The sequence below is a fragment of the Stegodyphus dumicola genome, chromosome 4 (assembly GCF_044657685.1).
Source record: "Stegodyphus dumicola isolate Sdum_Otavi_A_Nest chromosome 4, ASM4465768v1".
In the NCBI taxonomy this organism is placed as follows: Eukaryota; Metazoa; Arthropoda; class Arachnida; order Araneae; family Eresidae; genus Stegodyphus; species Stegodyphus dumicola.
In genome coordinates, this window is record NC_140771.1 from 76,472,193 (window position 1) to 76,489,945 (window position 17,753).

Genomic DNA, 17,753 nt, shown 5'->3' on the forward strand with positions numbered 1-17,753 from the left:
TACAAGTCTGTTAACGTTACTGGACGAATTAGCAATAACACAGAAGCGAAATCCTACAAGGTAAAGAAAAGATTATTATGTTTTTTTTCCCTCTGATTTTGTACTAACTGGTTCTGGTATTCCACAAAGTTTTAAGATCATGTACATTATTATGATTCTGTTTTAGCTGGTTCTGGTATTCGACAGACTTTTAAATTCATACATTATTATGATCTAAAACATGATGCTTTGTTAATTTTTCATTTATTACTGTGGTTTTAAAACATGACTCTAAAAATGATAATAACACTTAAGTGTTTAAAAAGTCATTAAAAAGCAACTGGAATCGACACTAACATGAAAAAATGTTCAGTTAATGTTGAAGGTTAGACAGATCTTCCAGCTGTTGGAGTGAAAATGGCGAAAAATAATTATGTGCCTTCGTAGAAAAAACAGAAAAATATTTTTAAAAAAAGTTCTAGCTAAATGTAAAAAACGAAGCAATTACGTCATCTATTGGCAGAAAAGTGCAAGGAAAACCACTAATTAGCAAACGCTTGAAAAGCTGAGTAAAAAAAGGGAATTGAGATCATTCATTAGAATCGAAAAATTTTTATGAATACGGAATGCCTCTAGGGAATCTAATTTACCGTCAGAGGATAGGACATTTTCTCTGTTAGTCTTGCAAAAGTACATGTTACGTTTTTGTCATTTTGACTCGCGCGGCTTATGGAGAAGATTCTGTTTGATCTTCGAGAGTATAAACCTACAAATCACACTGCACCGATTCCTATTGCTTTCTTATTAATTTATTAAACATTTATTTACTTCCCGTGTTCTTTTATTACAAGATAATACTTCTCGTTATTTTTAGTTATTATTTATTACAGTGATAAATAGCTTGTCATCACCCCCTTTTTTCTGCTCGCTTTTTGATAATTTTCCTAAACTGAATAACAGTTGCACAACTATGTTATGTCCATGATGTTGATCTTTTCATTCTGCCTTTGCCTTTCAAACAGGTACACATGATGTGAAGAATGCGAATGCTTCTCCGAATATCCATCGAAACGGTTCACATGATTCTTTGTCCAACGGTAAATTTAAAATATTTTGAGAAAACTTTCATTTGTTATTTTTGATTCCTTATTTTGAAGATTATTAAGAAATATTTTTAAACCCTTGTTTCCTAAAATAAAAAAACGATTAAAATTTAATATATTATTAAATCAATGAAAAAAATTAAACCTAGTGATCAACATTTTTATTCTTACATTGGACAAAATTTATTTTTATTTGCAGTTGATACTCCTGCTAAATATTGTAGAAGCCATTTTCCTCTCTCTCTCTATATATATACATCTCTCTCTATATATATCTCTCTTTATATATAAATATGTAAAATGACATACACAGAGAGTAGTAATATATATAGAGAAAGTAGCACATAGAGTAGCACACACATATATATTTTATTTACTAAAAAGTAATATTGATCATATTATCTCCTACTATAAAGTTATGTATCTGAATGAAGTAATCCAGAAGCACCGAAATTTAATCCCGAAAATAATATTTTTAAAGGAACTTGAATTTAAATCATGAAAAAAAGAAATGGAAACTTTTAAAATGAAAATTAATAAACCAAGTATTTATAGTCATTTATCAAAATTGGTTGACGTTTCAAAAGGAACAAACCAATCCTTGTTCAGTTAACAATAATTAATAAATGCGAAGGTGTTTTGTCTTATACTCAAATAAGAAGTATGATGCCAAACTAGCAATATAATTTAAAACCAAACTTGTAAGTCGAGTTTAAATTAAATTAGTGAGATTAAAGTGAGATGAATTAAAGAATTCATTTTGAATGTAGCAGTTCCGTTAATGGATTTATTAGAAATCTCGAGATATTATTGCCAAATTGTGTAGGAATAAGTAAATTTCTGTGCTGGATAAAGTTCAAATGTGTACATAATATACATAAAAGGCCAGAATTTGAATTGATTCACTTACTTTCTTTCTAGTGCGAGGACGGTTAAGTATTCGCGTCTGTTTTCTTACCTAAAAATCTTCAGACTGAATTAGCCACGTCTCTTTAATTCATCAGTAGTATTTTACATCCTCTGATTCGTTATATCTGGAACGATATCAGAGAAAAAACAAGATCCTTTTCGTCAGCCCTCCTGAAGTCAAGAGGCTTTGACGACAGACACAAGTGCAGAACACTAAATTCTCTTGACACTGGTAGTGAAGTTATGTCTCTTGTACTGTCACTAAAACGAATTATTGCGTCTGCGATATCAGAACCATGTCAATACACAATTTTCTCATCTCTGCGTGGTCCGCCGCATAAGTATGAGAACCGCAGGAATGCGTAAAAATTTATATTTGATATTTATATAAAATAGATTTTTTTTAATTTTAAAACACTAAAAGATGAATATTTGAGTCGTTAAAACTATTTTTCTGATTAGAAATATATGTACACCTTGCACACACACACACACACAAAAAAAAAAAAAAAAAAAGAGAGAGAAGATAAAGTTCGATATCTCCAATTCTAGTGGGCTGGTTGATGAAGTTCAACTTGCATTTCTCATATCTCGAAATCGCGACTTATGATACGTATTAGATTTACATATAGCGCTGTTCAAACACAGGTATTCTGACACAAAATTGGACTTTTTCTGAAATGGCATTCCGATTTTTTTCCATATTTCCATTCTCAGATTCAAATTATGCCAAAATGATAAGTTCTGTACAAACCGCACTAGTAGTTTTTAAAAAATCAACACTCAAAATTTTAGCGCTTCGATAATTGAATTTGCTATATATTTATTAATACCTTGTAGAGACGTCAGGATTTTTTCCAGAGAGATGAAAAATTAGCAACTCCTTCGCCGGGAATCGAACCGTGGACCTCTGGAATACGTGCCTAGCGTGAAGACTACCCCACCACGAAGGCATGTGAAGAAGGCGAAAGAAATACCTTATCTACTCCCCCTTTTAACGGGCGACTGGGGTTTTTAGGGGAACCAATCGTCGAATCCTGGGTGAGGTGAATCATCATCCAACGCCATTTTAGTTCGGCGCTACTGAAGAGACATTAGTATCTTTTCGAAGCCAGAGAGATGAAAAATTAGCGACGCCTTCGCCGGGAATCGAACCGCGGACCTCTGGAATACGCGCCCAGAGTGCAGACCACCACATCACGAAGGTATGCGAAGAAGGCGGGAGAAATACCTTATAACCTCTTTTTTATTATTATTAATCTTACCTGACTCAATCTTTCACAATTCAAAATTTAGGTTTAGTCCATATAAATTTCGCAAATATTTCTTGATTCATTTTATAAATTCATATTTTTTAGTAATTTTTATAAATGTTTCGAAAACATTTTTGAATTATAACCTGCAAAAGTTTTACCATCTTCTTAAAGTAGATGTATTTCTAGGCATATCTGCAAAAAAATTAAAGTTTTTAATTCAAATTTTCCAAAGGTATACGTAAATTTATATACTGGCGCGTTTTGAAATATGGCAGATTAGTTAAAAGAGGTAATAACATCAAATCCGCTGTAAGCACTTTGTTAAAATTATTTGAAAGAATGAACGATACATCTTTTTTTCCGCTAGTGTATAAGGAGAAAAGGGTAAGGGAAACAGGTTGCTATAAATTAAGAATTTAATTAAGTGAATTATTTTCGGCACCAACTGAAAAAAATACATTAAGATACATTTTTTAATTTCTCGGTATAATTCTTACCAAATTTAATATTTGGACATAATATAAATTGTAAAATCGAAATATGGAAAAAAACAGGTTTGTCATTTCAGAAAAATAATAACAATGCTTTTCTGTTAATTATAATATGTGTTAATCCTATTTGAAGTGCTTTTCTAACTGCTTTCGTGTCAACTTTCTTTTTTTTTTTTTTTTTTTTTTTTTTTTTTAATTTTTAATAAAACGTGATCAGACCGTCGTCCCCGTTTTTTTTTTTTTTTAAAGAAGAAGGCGGGGGAACGTCATAGCAGAGGGTTTGTTAAGATGTTTTATGTTTTCTCTGAGGTCACATTTTACCAACCTGCTATCGGACTAACTCCTCCTAACACAACACATTTTGTCTTTTAAACTTTATTCTTGACCACTTCCCCGTATCCCCTGAAACAGACTCATCGATTTGAGAATTGTCACCAGGAGTCATCAACGAGATGTACTCGTTGGAGTTAAATATGGCCTGGATTATTATCCCCCGAGAGAGAATCGTCACTTCATGTTTTCCAATCCCCCTGAAGTCGGCGAACATAAAGAGAGGAGATTTGTAGCCTAAAGGGTTAAGCTTTCTCCAGATCGGAGTAGAATGAGGATCATAGTTCACTTAAAAAGACAGGAAATAGAAACGAACCCCTTGTTAGCTGGCATAGCATTGGGGATAACTGCTCCTTTGAAATTGTAAATTTAAGAAATCATCTTTGTTAATTTTTAGATAAGAGACTAGGAAATACAAAATATTTCTTTTCTCGTGGTTAGATTAACTTTCTTAGATGGCTGCAGGCCACGAAACACGGGTTCCTGGGCCAGAACTCTATCCCAGGCTAACAAGATATGTGATAAACATAGCATGAAAAAATAACTTTAAAGCAGAATAGCCCTTGCAGCAATTCCTTGTAGATGGAAAAAAAAAAAGATGGGAAATTGTTCGTAATAAAGGCTATGCGAAAGGAAGCATGTCCGTAGATGTCGAAGCTTGTATGTAAAGCACGGATGGAGAAGTGAGAGTAATGAGATCAGTCAAATGGCACACATGACTGAAAGTTCAACGATTTGCTGGAGGAAGCTTAGCTATTGGTTGAAACTAAAGAAATCACCAGAAAATTACAGGCTTTGTTCCAAATAATAATATACAAATAATAACACAAACAGAAATAACATGTTATAACAGCCTGCATGTAAAATGAAATAAAGTAATAGGTTTAAAAAAAAAAATCTGATGTGTACACCACATGACTTCCTTGTACGGAATATTAAATTATATGCATTTTTTTCTTGAATTTCGTTTAAATTGATTGGATTTAATTAAATCTACTTCATCGACAGCGCATAAACCACTATGGAATAAATGCCCTGTTTAAAATTCACTATATTTGTTTACTATAACGACACTCTGAATGCACAAAATTTATATCATTTGAAGAATTATCTTATCTTTGCCACATGTTCTATTCAAATACTATAATAAAGCTAGAACGATGTATGAAAGAAATTAAGCAAACAAAACAGAAAAGAAACAGTTTTTCACAGACGATTTAGTATTTCTCATTCAATTAACTCAGTTCTCACTTCGCGAGAAGGCAAAAATACATAAAAACTCAAAATATCTGTATTAAAAGTTACGAAGTAAATCTTAAACACTTATTTCCTCGAAAAAATTCCAGAAAGGATTAAGCATGATTTAATTTGCAATAATAAATGAAGGCGTTATTTTTGTTGTTGCGAAGCTTAGTCTCTCTAGATTGGCAACAAATCTACAATTCTGCTGTTTCAAATGTAAACAAATATGTCCGCCATGTTATTTAAAACTTAACCGCACTTTAAGAGCTTTTAAATTGTTGATAATTGTACAAATATTGCTTCCAGAATTACGAAAGGCATAAAAACCTTAACCGGAAGATAAGAACAATATAATTCAATCATTTTTAAAGCAAAAAATGTACAATTTACAAACATATAAGAGTAAAGAAACTGAGATCACTGTGCCGAGTAACAGAGTAGATATATATATACATATAGTATTTATATAAGTTTGGTGGATTGCAACCAAAATACGAGGTGCACATCTACATGTTATAGCAGTCCTATATACAAAATTTCAACGTTTTGAGGCTACTTGTTTTCGAGTTATGCGAGATACGTACATACGCACGTACGTACATACGTTCGTACAGACGCCACGAAAAATTCTCTTCAGAATTCATTTTAAAGCAGTTTTATAATTTTTTTGGAGGAAACGAGTCTTTTATTCTGTCCTTACGTACAGATATCACGCAAAAACATCGTTAAATTGCATTCGATAGCGATCAAAATGGATATTTTCGTTGAAATATGCTGACTGAAACTTTTCGCGATTACAATACTTCCTTTTTACTTCGTACAAGGAAGTAAAAAAATGGCAGAAGCCATACGTTTAGAAAAGGGTAGCCGACAAATGATAATTAGGGGGAAAGTCGATACAAGAAACAAAGCACAGCAACTGAGTAATAATCAGTCGAGGGGCGTAGCTAGAGGCGGGCAAGGGGGGCATCTGTCCCCGGGGTCAGAATCCAAGGGGCGCCAAACTGATGTTACGACATTTTAGAATTAAATGTTTTCCATCCTTGGCAAGCAGTAGGGGGCACGAAATCTTCAGTTGTCCCTGGGCGCTGAAAACCCTAGCTACGACTCTGAATCAGTCTAAACGTCTAACGGCTCTAGGCCGTCTTCTGTTAACTACAAGATAATGTTCATAATTTAGCATTGGAATTGAGGGGTTGTTAGCCCTGGAAATTCTGTTTAAAATGTTTTTAGAAAATTTTGCAGTAAATACAGTAATAGGTTTTATGCCAAGCTCTTCGTGTATAGTTGCATTATGGTAGAAACAGCGAGCACGAGCAGTTTAGCGTAGTGTAATGTTTTGACTAATTTTCACTTTCTGAAACGTGGTTTTACATACAAAACCCCAGACGGGACAGGCATAAGTAATAACATGGCTTTATAGATGAGTAACTTTTTGTCAAAGGATAAAACCGAGTTCCGATGAATTAAGGCAGAGTAACTTTATTCAACATTCTTGAGTGTGACAAGTGGGCGGTCCAAGTTGATTTGGCGCGAACTTCTAAATAGGCTATGAGAGCTCGGGAAAGAAACAATTTTAAGCCCAGTTTCATAAGCGAAAAATTTAGCTTTGGAGGGGGAAAAAAGAAGGAAATATTTGATTTTTTAAACATTGTTTATTTTGCGCTTACTACTCGCAAAATTCCACAGTGAAGTCATAAAATTTTAAAAGCAGCATATGTTTAGAATTCCGAGTTGAGTGTTAGGATTACCATTTTTTTTTAACATTCGTTGCATTGTTTCTTTAAAAAACAATAGATAGTGATAGAATTGGGTGGTAACATCCTTTTATTTGAAAAGTAATATAGACCAAAAAGTGAGGATGGCGAGTAATAGCACTTCTCGTGGTGAAAACTAACTTACATTTCAATTATAAGTGATTAATTTTTTATATCCCCAGTCTTTCGGTATTTTAACTTTGAATTTAACAGCTACATAATTAACATAAACATGCATTAATTAATTTAACGTATTTTAATGATCATAACTGTTTTGGTGATTTATATTATTGCTTATAATTATAATGCTGACATATCTCTTTGTCTTTATCAGGTTCTTTTGCTATGAAGACTCAGAATATTTCGTCAAATCATCAGCCAAACGGTTCCATTAATGCCCTTCCAAATGGTAATGTTCATTATACTCAGCAGAAGTTTTTATTCCAGACTAATAACTCGTTTAAGAAAATTTTTTAAACTCCTGAAAATTCTCAAACTATTTTTGCATTAGGAATTTTCGTTCTGTTTGTACGAGGAGAGTATATTCATCAGATTATATTTAGTAACCTGTTATTTTCTGATTATTTAAAAATACTGCAACGCTTTTAGGTTATATGACTAGTATTGTTGCCCTTTTTAAAATTCGTTAATCATCTTCATTTAGTTGGTGCTGGAGGACCAGAAATTTTGGATTCATTAATTTCACCATTTTATCCTATCGAATTTACGATACCTAGAGCTACTGAAGGTAAGAAAGATTTGTAATTGATATTATATAATTTTTAACTATTTAAAAAATATTAACTTCCTAAAATGTTAACACATTCTGCATTTCTATTTTCACGTTATGTGTCTGATCTATTTTGTTACGAATTGCAGTATTTTCCATAATTTTATCTTCTCACGATATTATTTTATCATTTAAATCCGTCCTTTTTAAATTCGTCTACTCTTAAAACTGATCCAGTTTTGCCATGGGTATTGGACAATGTTCCGGTTTTAGCACTGAACTGTTCTGACAATTTTTTAAGCTCATAACTTTCGATTTACTCAACAGTTTTGTACTGGCATTTCGCAAGACAGTTCTTTTCTTTTTCAATTTATCTCCTTTTTCTTCAGCATTTCCTTTAAAAACTAATGCACGTTTCAAGAGCAAAAATTTAACATACTCTTAGAAGTTAAGTATTCTTTCACTGAATAATTCAAGAACAAGAATTAATATTCTTCAGTTTAACATTCAGGTTTTGAATTCAGACATTCCGTTTTCTTTTATCGATCCCGCTTAACGTTACCAAAAATTTGTTATTTCTATCTACAATCAAAGATATCAACAAGAAAAGGCTGTAGATCATCAATGATTCTAAAATTTCCGACGTATTCTATTTACTATGATAAAGAAATTAGAGCTTGTTCTTTAAATCCACCTAGAAAATGGTATCTTATAAGTTCACTTGAATCAAATATTCACACAGCACATTCTATACTACAAGAGAATACTACGTTATTTACAAACACACACATGGTTTATTCTACATCATTCATACACATATTCTTCCATCCATGGCGGCTGTCAAAACTCAGTTGTCCAGAAGTTTTCTTGTCCTTATATAGACGTCGCTGTTCGGAAAATACTATAGTTCGTAACAAAATTATTTAACTCGAAGATAAACTAATGCAGAATTTAAAACTGGACAAAAGCAACCTTAACACCTTATCAAACAATATTCTTACTGAATTTGCAAAATTCTTCACTTGTGCATATCTAATAAGCCAGAAAATTATAGAAAACATGGAATATATGCTACAACAAAAGTCATCGTTAACTTCTTGCTACAGAAATTCTAAAATGTATGAAAAAAATAATATACACGTAGAGAAGTAAAAATTATTTAGGAACAATAAATTAAGTACTGTTAATTATTATAACCATTCCTTATTTTGCTTATTAATAAATGTATTAATAGGGACATCAGTTAACAATCTTGTTAATAAGAACATTTACAATATTTTATGTTAATACAATTTAAACCTTTAATATAACTTCATCTTTTCCTAATCTCCCCCAGATGCAATTTAAGGGTGTTCAAGTCGAGGATTTTGAATGTTTTTGATATAAAGCTCTTGGCAGCGGTACTAGCAACTTTACTTTCTTCCATCCAGCTCTGCATGTTTGTATTCAGGCTTTAACCACTTTGATAGCCAATGTTAAAAAGCGCCAATCCAATTAAGCTGAGCCAGCTTGAATAGGCCCAATCTGTGTACTCTACGACTACGATACTTTAATTTACAAAGTCCTAATATATCAGACGGAGCGATAATTCGCTTGCCAGTTTAATAGGGTATGAAGGACTTTGAGTTAATATTACAGGATTAGGACTCTATACATTTTAGCCTTTGTGTATCATTTATCGCATTCAGTCGTTGATAACTTTCCTATTGCAAACGAAATACTATACTACAGGGCATCTGGAAAATAGTGATGAGATTTGCTTTGTGGTCAACTGCAGAAGTATCTAAATATGTTGCATAATTTTTATTCTTCCTAATCGCAGATGGCGAAGAATCCAATCGCATATCTTTCCTCAAGGTGAAGACTTAAACTACTGATCATAATATGTAGACAAAAAAGGTATAATTTGGACAGCTTTATCTGTTTTATCCATTTGTAGAAGGCAAGTATTTCATTCTTTCTTTGTAAAGAACTGCAATAAAATTGTACTCGGCCTTTTTGTTTTTCAGGATCCATTAAAGTGCTTTGAGAAAATTTTGAATGTTTAAGAACTGTTAAAAATTCGCTTTCCAGGAAGGTGGCTTTAACTTCATTCTTGGACTTTTATTAAGGCAAGAACTTTCCTCATTGGACTAAATCGGATTACATTAGATAATTTAGAATATGATAAATCATTCAAGGGCTATCTGATTACGTTAACTCAATGGGTTTGTTTCTTTTTTGTCACTAGAAAAGTCTGATTTTAAACGAAATATTGCAGACCATCAGTCTGTAGGTAAGAATCAATGCAGTAAGCATTAAACGTTATGCGTTCTTGCATGAGCGCGAACCGAATTTGAGTACCTTTCGATAGATTATTTTACACCGAATACATAGAAGTGCTTTTTAGAAGGATGATGAAGCCTTTTACAATGAGTGTCTGTAAGTGCTTTCAGAGGAAAAATGGACTACTTCGCAACAATTGTCTAGAAGTACTTTTCAGTAACTGTTTGGAAGTGCTTTGCAGAGAAAGGAGGGAGCACTTTACAATGGAACTTTGGAATTGCTTTCAGCGAAAGAATGGACTAACTTTGCACCAATTGTCTAGAAGTACTTTTCAGTGGCTGTCTGAAAGTACATAGGGCTAGGCGAGCTGACTGTTCTCCTTAGCGTACCCTATTTTGCTGGATTTATCACATTTATTTGGGATTTTGTGAAAAAACTTATTTTCAAAATGTTTCTGTCCCTTGCCTATCTTGACAATTCAGCAAATGTTATTTCGGATTTTTTTTTCGAGTGTGAATCGAGAATGAGTATTTTTGCTTATAGGTGCATGAAGTTAGTATCCTCATAAAAACATTGAACTATTTTCTAAGGACCTTTTTTGGCTACCAACTGAAATATAAGTGTTTCAAGTATACAGCATAATACTTATTAACTTAGAGAACAACTTCAGATCGTTCACTTATTTTAAATCTGCAATGCGACAAGTACAATTTGACATGATTTCAGATAATATGAGCATAGTTGCGAGCATAGTTTGTGCAATTTATGTTACTTTAAGTCCAGCCTAAAAAATATGTAAAATAACTAATAAAGTTTCTTTTATTTAACAATTTTAATTACAAGGTTTATATAGAGGAGATCGTCTGAGGCGATCAGCAGAACCCTGTGCTATACCCCAGCTTGACAATGCAGAAATCACATGTTATAAATGGCCCAACTGGATGTAAGTATTTTCTTATAAATATCGGGTTGACAAGGAAAGTAATTTCGCTTCTAAGTATGAAGTTACTCAATTTTTTTTCTATAAAAAACATGAACTTTAAAGAGTCAACTATTTTCCATTCTATTCAATGACTTTTTGCCATCTTTCTAGTAACTTCATGATTCCGCACTCATAGAATTTCTGGTTTTTATCAGAAAAAAAAAAAAAAAAAAAAAAAAATCAACCAAGTGCGATATGAGGTCATTGCTATTACTGAAATTTAAACCATTTAAGAAGTTTTGCAAACTTTGAAATAAAAATTAATCCGATCGTGCAAGGTCGAGACTTTATGGGGTGATGCGCCATCACTTCCCAATCAAGTTCCAATAATTTCATACGTGTTGCTGTGTGAGGCCTTAGTTTGTCGAGAAGGAACACGGTTATTTTGCAATTTGCCAATTTTGGCGCTTTTCTGTTTGATTGCTTCTTCCAGTTTCATAATTTTTTTGGCAGTAAACATCTGAGTTGATCGCTTTGTTGCTTGGAAGAGCTAATGTACAACACCTGTGCAATTCCACCAAATTGACAGCATTATCTTTTTCTGATGTAATTTAGCTTTCGATATGATTTATGCTGATTCACCCTGCTTGGACCATAATCTTTTTCGATTAATATTATTGTAGATGAGTCATTTTTCATCACCAGTGATAATTCATTTCAAAAACGGGTCGATTGCATTACGTTTGAAATGCGTATTGCAAATATTGAGTCATTATATTAAGTGAATTTCTTTCAATTCATGGGGAAACCATATATCGAGCTTCTTAACGAGTCCAAGATATCTTATGTGATTTTCAGTTGTTGTGTGATACATTTTTCAATCGCTCCCACAATTGTATGGCGATTCGATTCCATTATGGCCTTTATTTTGTCATCATCAACACTAGAAAGTCAGCCAGAGTGGTCAACCTGTCATCTTCAAAGGAAAAATCTTCAGAATGAAAATTTTTAAACCAATTCTGACACATGATTTCTATTAAGGAATCAACACGCCATAAATTTTTCATATCGCTTTGGGAGCCTCAGCCGCTTTCTTGCCTTTATGAAAATTTAAAAAATTAAATATTTCAAAAATGTTTATTTTTACATCCCATGTTAAATCTGACAGTAAAATATCAGTTGCAAATAAAAGTACACGGAACTTATTTCTATAGCAACCTAAAAGTGTCAGTTCCCAAATCCTAAAAGAAAAAAAAATCATAAGCTTGGCAGCAGAATAAAAAAAATGAACGTAACGCTACCTATTTATGCAAACCGAAATTACTTTCTTGCCAACCCAATAGTTTCGTCATAGTATTATGTTTTATTGACTTTTACTTCCTCTCATGTATCTGAAAACATTTTGTAATAAAATGATGAGATTACTTACAAATGAAATGAAATTCTCCTTTTACGAGCAATATTCTTATTGTCATTTCCCGCAGTCATGTTTTTAAACTTTTATGAATAGGCCTTTAAACTTTAGTTACAAGCGGCGTTGTGGAAAAGCTAGTTATCGAAATATCCTGAGTACTTCAAACTGGATTGTTATGTTCATGTTACATTTATTACAAATAAAGTGGGGGAGCCTGTATAGCTGTTTTCTGTTCGCTAATCAGGATTTTATTCTCTTCCAAGTTCTTAAAAATATCATCACGGAAATGACTTCGTTGCACAGCGACTGTCTGTCTTTTGTATAGATTATTTACCTCTTTTTGTGGCAACATGACCACCGAATCCAATCATTAGTTTTTGGATTTCAGGTCCTAAGTTTGAAAGAATCGAATTTTTTAAGACCTTGTAGTTTTAAATGTCATATGAAACAGCAAATCCTATTAGAAACAACTTTCTTTCCACCGACAGCGAGGCAGCCGGTCCACTGGGGTAGTTAGTATATCGGCCAGGTAGCCCCGAAACAACTGGAACAACTATGGATTATGAACCAGAAACAAGTCGAACTCGTGGATACTCCCCTAGCTTTCTACGAATGCAGGTATGCCATACATGCGCATGTGAATTCCTGCAGGATGTCAACTCAAATTAGTATATGCAATATACCCCACCCTGTGTATGTCTGAGGCTGTATTCCCCTTTTCCGTGCGATGTAGTAATTTTCTTTCAGTTTCGACTTGTAGGGCTATTTTCTGTAAATAACTAAATGTTCTCAAACAGCCAAGATGTGAAATTTACTAATAGGATAGAAGAAAGTTTATACAATTTTGTTTAAACCTTCTTTTGTTCCAATTTAATTTTAACGACAACGAAAAGCTCTAAAGGAATAATTGCACAACTTGCGCTTACAAATTAAATCGCCGTCATTAGTAAACAGAAGTTAAAATCTAAATTTAAATAGTTGATAGAGACTACAAATGCAAACAGCCTACCAAGCCTAGAGCTGGGCAAGAGAATCGCAATGTGGCGAGCGTCACTGCACTAAATTGTCTATTTAAACTCGGATTCTAGTTTGTTAACTGACATTCAGTTGCAATGTAATGTGCAGCTCTTAGCAGTTATCGCAGAAAATTATCCCTTGATGGGCCCACGAATTATGGATATTCTTTAATTATACTCCTAGGCAGAATCTGAAAACTGTCTAAACTACACTAATATGGATTATGAAGTTCCTTATATGGCTCCAAAGCGCACCTTAATAAGTTAGATAAGAAAATTAAACCTCTAAGGACACGTCACTTAGACGAGATAGCAGGTGAAACCCCAAGATCGGTCGAGAAAGGGTCTCTTGGGCTGAAAGTGAGCTAACCAGATGGAAAGCGACGCGAGATGAAAAGTCACGCCATTCAGGAAAATCAACGAATGTCAGGCACTCTTCAGTATAGATAAGGTACAGTTTGGCGTATTATCCATCCTCCAGCGGCCGAGCGGTAAAGTCGCTGAACACTGGTAGTTCGGTCCGAGGTTCGAATCCCGCGAACGGGCTGGCTGCATGGGTGTTTTCGTGGTTTTCCCCATGTGTAACGTGTATACGAGCCAGTTTCCCTTAGAAAGTCCTCCACGAAAGGCATCCCTCCTCTTAGGCAGATAGCCCTAGTGTGCTTTGCCATAATTAAATACACCACACCACACCATATCCATCCTCCAATGATTTGTTTTACAGCGGCTATGAAGCTAGACTTTTCCTGAATGCTTTGTGTGAGATCGTTAATTCAAGAGTTCTTGATATATTTTACAACTTTTGCAGAACGATACTGGCGTCACTGACCAAGGATTGTAAAAGCCTGTCACAAGTTTTGTTGCAAGTTACCCCGTCGGAATAGTAACTGTCTAAACTTTCAAGAGCTCTGATCTGAAAGATACTTATAGAATCTTTTTACATCCTAGTCAGAGCTATCAAAAGAAGAAGAGACAGTACACTGCCAAATCATGCCAATTAACATAAAATATACTTTACAGACTTTGTTCGTAAGAACAGAACCTTATGTAAAATTTGGAAAGAAACTTTTTTTCTTAAACAGAATTCTGAAGAAAGGAAGTTACGCAAAATTTTATTAACTCGTAACAGGGGAGGTGAAAAAGTTGAACATAACAAGGGACGTGCGGTCTCAGAGACCGCGCAATATAATAAATTTTTAAAAATCGTCTAATTAAATTATCATCATGATATTTCTCTTAAATGTTCTTTGAACATTTTACTCTGAAAAGAAAATATGTTTTTACACTTTAAAGTGAAATTAAATTTTTCCCAGAAAATTTCCCATAGCCTTAAATTTTTCAGTGAAAATCATATGCTGCACTAAATTCTATAAAACTAAAAATAAGAATGCATCTATTTTGAATTAACTATTTTATCTATATTATTTAATATTTAAAGCAAATTTTAACCGGAGAAATTTGTATGTAGCACAATACAGAAAAATTTTGACAGTACCTGAAATATCAGTATCTCACTGATTTTCTGATAGTAAACAATTTAGTTTTCATCTTCTTTAGCACATTCATTGCATAACTTTTGCGTGCATTCCAAACAAGCAGGGTCTTGGCAAGATAAACATAAATATGCTGTCTTTCTTTTCTTGCTTGGGGGGCACAGACGACATGTTTTCCTTGATTTTAATTTTGCTTCTTTTGTGCACTGCTCCACATCCTTAGACTCAGCTTCTTTTCCTAAAATCCGCTTCATCGTCAGGCACAATTCTCGATTTATTCTTGGATTTTTCACTCTCGTGTGTAGTAGTGGTTGGACTAATTCTCTCACTAATTCTTTCAAAAACACCATTCTGGTCATAACAGAGTTTTGGTTATAAGCTTGGTGCAAAATGTATGCGTTTACTATACTGATATATACTAACCGGTAGAAAAGAGCCATAGGCCAACGCATTGTTCTCTGACTACTGGAATGGACAGAACATTTTTCATCTAAAGCATCAACACCACCTTTGGTTCTGTTATAAAAAGCACGGTGTTTCCGAGTCTGTTTCTATCGAATGATGCAATGATGACATCAAAACCACTTCTCGCCTTTTCGTTGGAACAAATGAAATTAAGGTTATGTCCTTAGTAAACCATACAATGTTGAATTCTCTTTTCTTGACTTACATGGAACAAAATCTTTCGGAATTTCTTTTTTATTTTTTTAACAGTTCCAACGTGTCAGTCCATTTTTCAACAATTCTGTGGTTAAGTTCTATGGAAGAAAACCAATTGTCTGCTGTTACATTCCGTTCGTATTAAAAATTGGTTTGCTCAAACGCAGAACAGCTTGACTTGGTTTGCTGAATTTTTTCCAACTCTCTTCTATGCTAATTCCATCAGAGTCTTTTCCACAATAAAGATATGCATTGTAAGCATAATTATTCCGGGCATCAGTCAAACACATAACTTTTAATCCATATTTCACAGGCTTTTGGGGCATATACATTTTAAAACGACACTCCTCTGAATCCAACAAGCATTTCATCAATGCAGACGCAAGTGCCTAATGTGTACGCTTTCTGTGAGTTATAAATGAACAAATTCATCACTTCAGAAATAAGTGATGCCGGATCAGATTTCTTTCGTTTTTCCCTATCATCTGGGTTATCAAATCGCAAATTTGAAAGTAAAAATTTAAAACGTTTCATTGACATAACTGCACGCGCGGCCAGTTCCATCCGTGGCAAATAAACATTCAATATCTTCATGATTGGATTTGATTGGAAAAGAGCTCTCAGTTCATCAACACAGGTGTAGTCAATTTAACTGTGGCGTCGGATCGTCGATGGTGTTGACCGTTAAACTTCATGCTCCGATTTTAGTTGATTTTAAAGGTGGAAATAGCTACAGTCGGTATTTTTCATGTTTTAAAATGTGTGCATAAAGTGTTCCTGATCAAGTAGATACCAATTTTGTGAAATTCGACCTGCAAATTTCAAAGTTATGGTGATTTTGGATACTTAGTTGTGGTTTAGTGTTGCGAGATTCCAGCAACTGTACTGTCACTTCTTCGTTTTGTGAAGTTTTGGATCATGTTTTGTGCCAAACAGGTGTAGAAATTATGTTCTACAGCTTCCGTGGATTGCATAGATTTGCGTCATATGTATTTTAGATAAGTATTTACTGATTTATCTTCAATTTTGTATTTGTTTACATTGTACTTTGTGTTCATAGACTGATATTAAGCTAGAGACTGTTTTCGAATTAATTAATGGTCCTTTTGGTGAAATTAATTGCAATTTTCTTTTAAATATTAATGTTTTTTATGATTTTATGACTTACAAAAAATTTTTGGACAGTTTTATCACAATTAGGATAATTAATTAAGATTTTTATACTATGGTACAAAAAGGACGCAATCTTACACCACTGTTCTTCGAAATTCTTCAGAGTCTGTAACCGGAAATTGCCATACGCATAGAAAATATGTTCTAAATTTATATGTTGTTACTGATTATAATCTCTAGAGAAGTATTGTTTTTGAACTTGTCAAACTAAAGTTCTGAGACTGTGGTTCTTTCCTGGAAAACTCCATAGACTATATGTTAAATTCATGCTTATATTACTACTTGAAGTCAAGTGATAATTGTTTTAATTTCTGTGCTATAATGTTCCTTGGGGTCCTTTTTGTTAATTTAATAATTCAAATCGTACTTACTTTTAATTAGTCTTTTGTTAATTAATGATTTTTGTTTAATTGGTTCTTTTCCGCTTACCGATTTGTTTTTCATAGTGTTTTTATTTCTGTTTCACTTTTAAGTCATATGTTTAAGGGTTTTATGATTATATAGTAACTCCCTCTGCAGAAAACCCCATTTTATAGAATTATAATAAAATGTCTCATTCTAATGTTACGCTTTCTCCGGCACATTCAGTTTCTTCAGTCTTTGAATCTTCTCCTGGCTCTGTACAAGATTTGGCTCCAGAAAAGGTAACTGGGAACCATCTATCATTTATTAATGAATCCTATGACGGTATCTTAGCATTTTTAGTTGATGCCAATGCAAAACATAAATTAAATAATAAAGATGCAGCGAAACTTAAAAAGTTTGTAAGCAATATCAGATCACATTCAAACAAACGTGAATTATACATAGCTCACCTGGAAGGTTTTAACGCCTGCATGAAGGAAAGAGTCTCTTCATTGGAGGAAAAGAATTCTTTGTTGGAAAAAAGACTTTTGGAACTTGAGTTAAAATTTAATCAGTTAACACAGCTTGACCAAGCCACTGTCTCACCACATTCGGAAATAGCGTCCGATTTATAGGCTTGTCATTCACATAGTTTAGACGGTAAATTT

General features: G+C 33.4%; 1 protein-coding gene across 8 annotated transcripts in view; it reads left to right on the forward strand.

Annotated features, from left to right (window-relative positions):
* The window catches only part of LOC118197730 (uncharacterized), a 67,335-nt gene that overhangs the window by 29,947 nt on the left and 19,635 nt on the right, over window positions 1–17,753 (forward strand). For 7 of the 8 annotated variants that reach the window (XM_035369263.2, XM_035369265.2, XM_035369264.2 and 4 more), the window contains 4 exons: window positions 1,002–1,076; window positions 7,402–7,476; window positions 7,732–7,815; window positions 10,906–11,005. In XM_035369263.2, the coding sequence (XP_035225154.1) occupies window positions 1,002–1,076; window positions 7,402–7,476; window positions 7,732–7,815; window positions 10,906–11,005 (334 nt within the window). The remainder of the gene's footprint in view (window positions 1–1,001; window positions 1,077–7,401; window positions 7,477–7,731; window positions 7,816–10,905; window positions 11,006–17,753) is intronic. The other variant, XM_035369274.2, reaches the window with a different exon arrangement.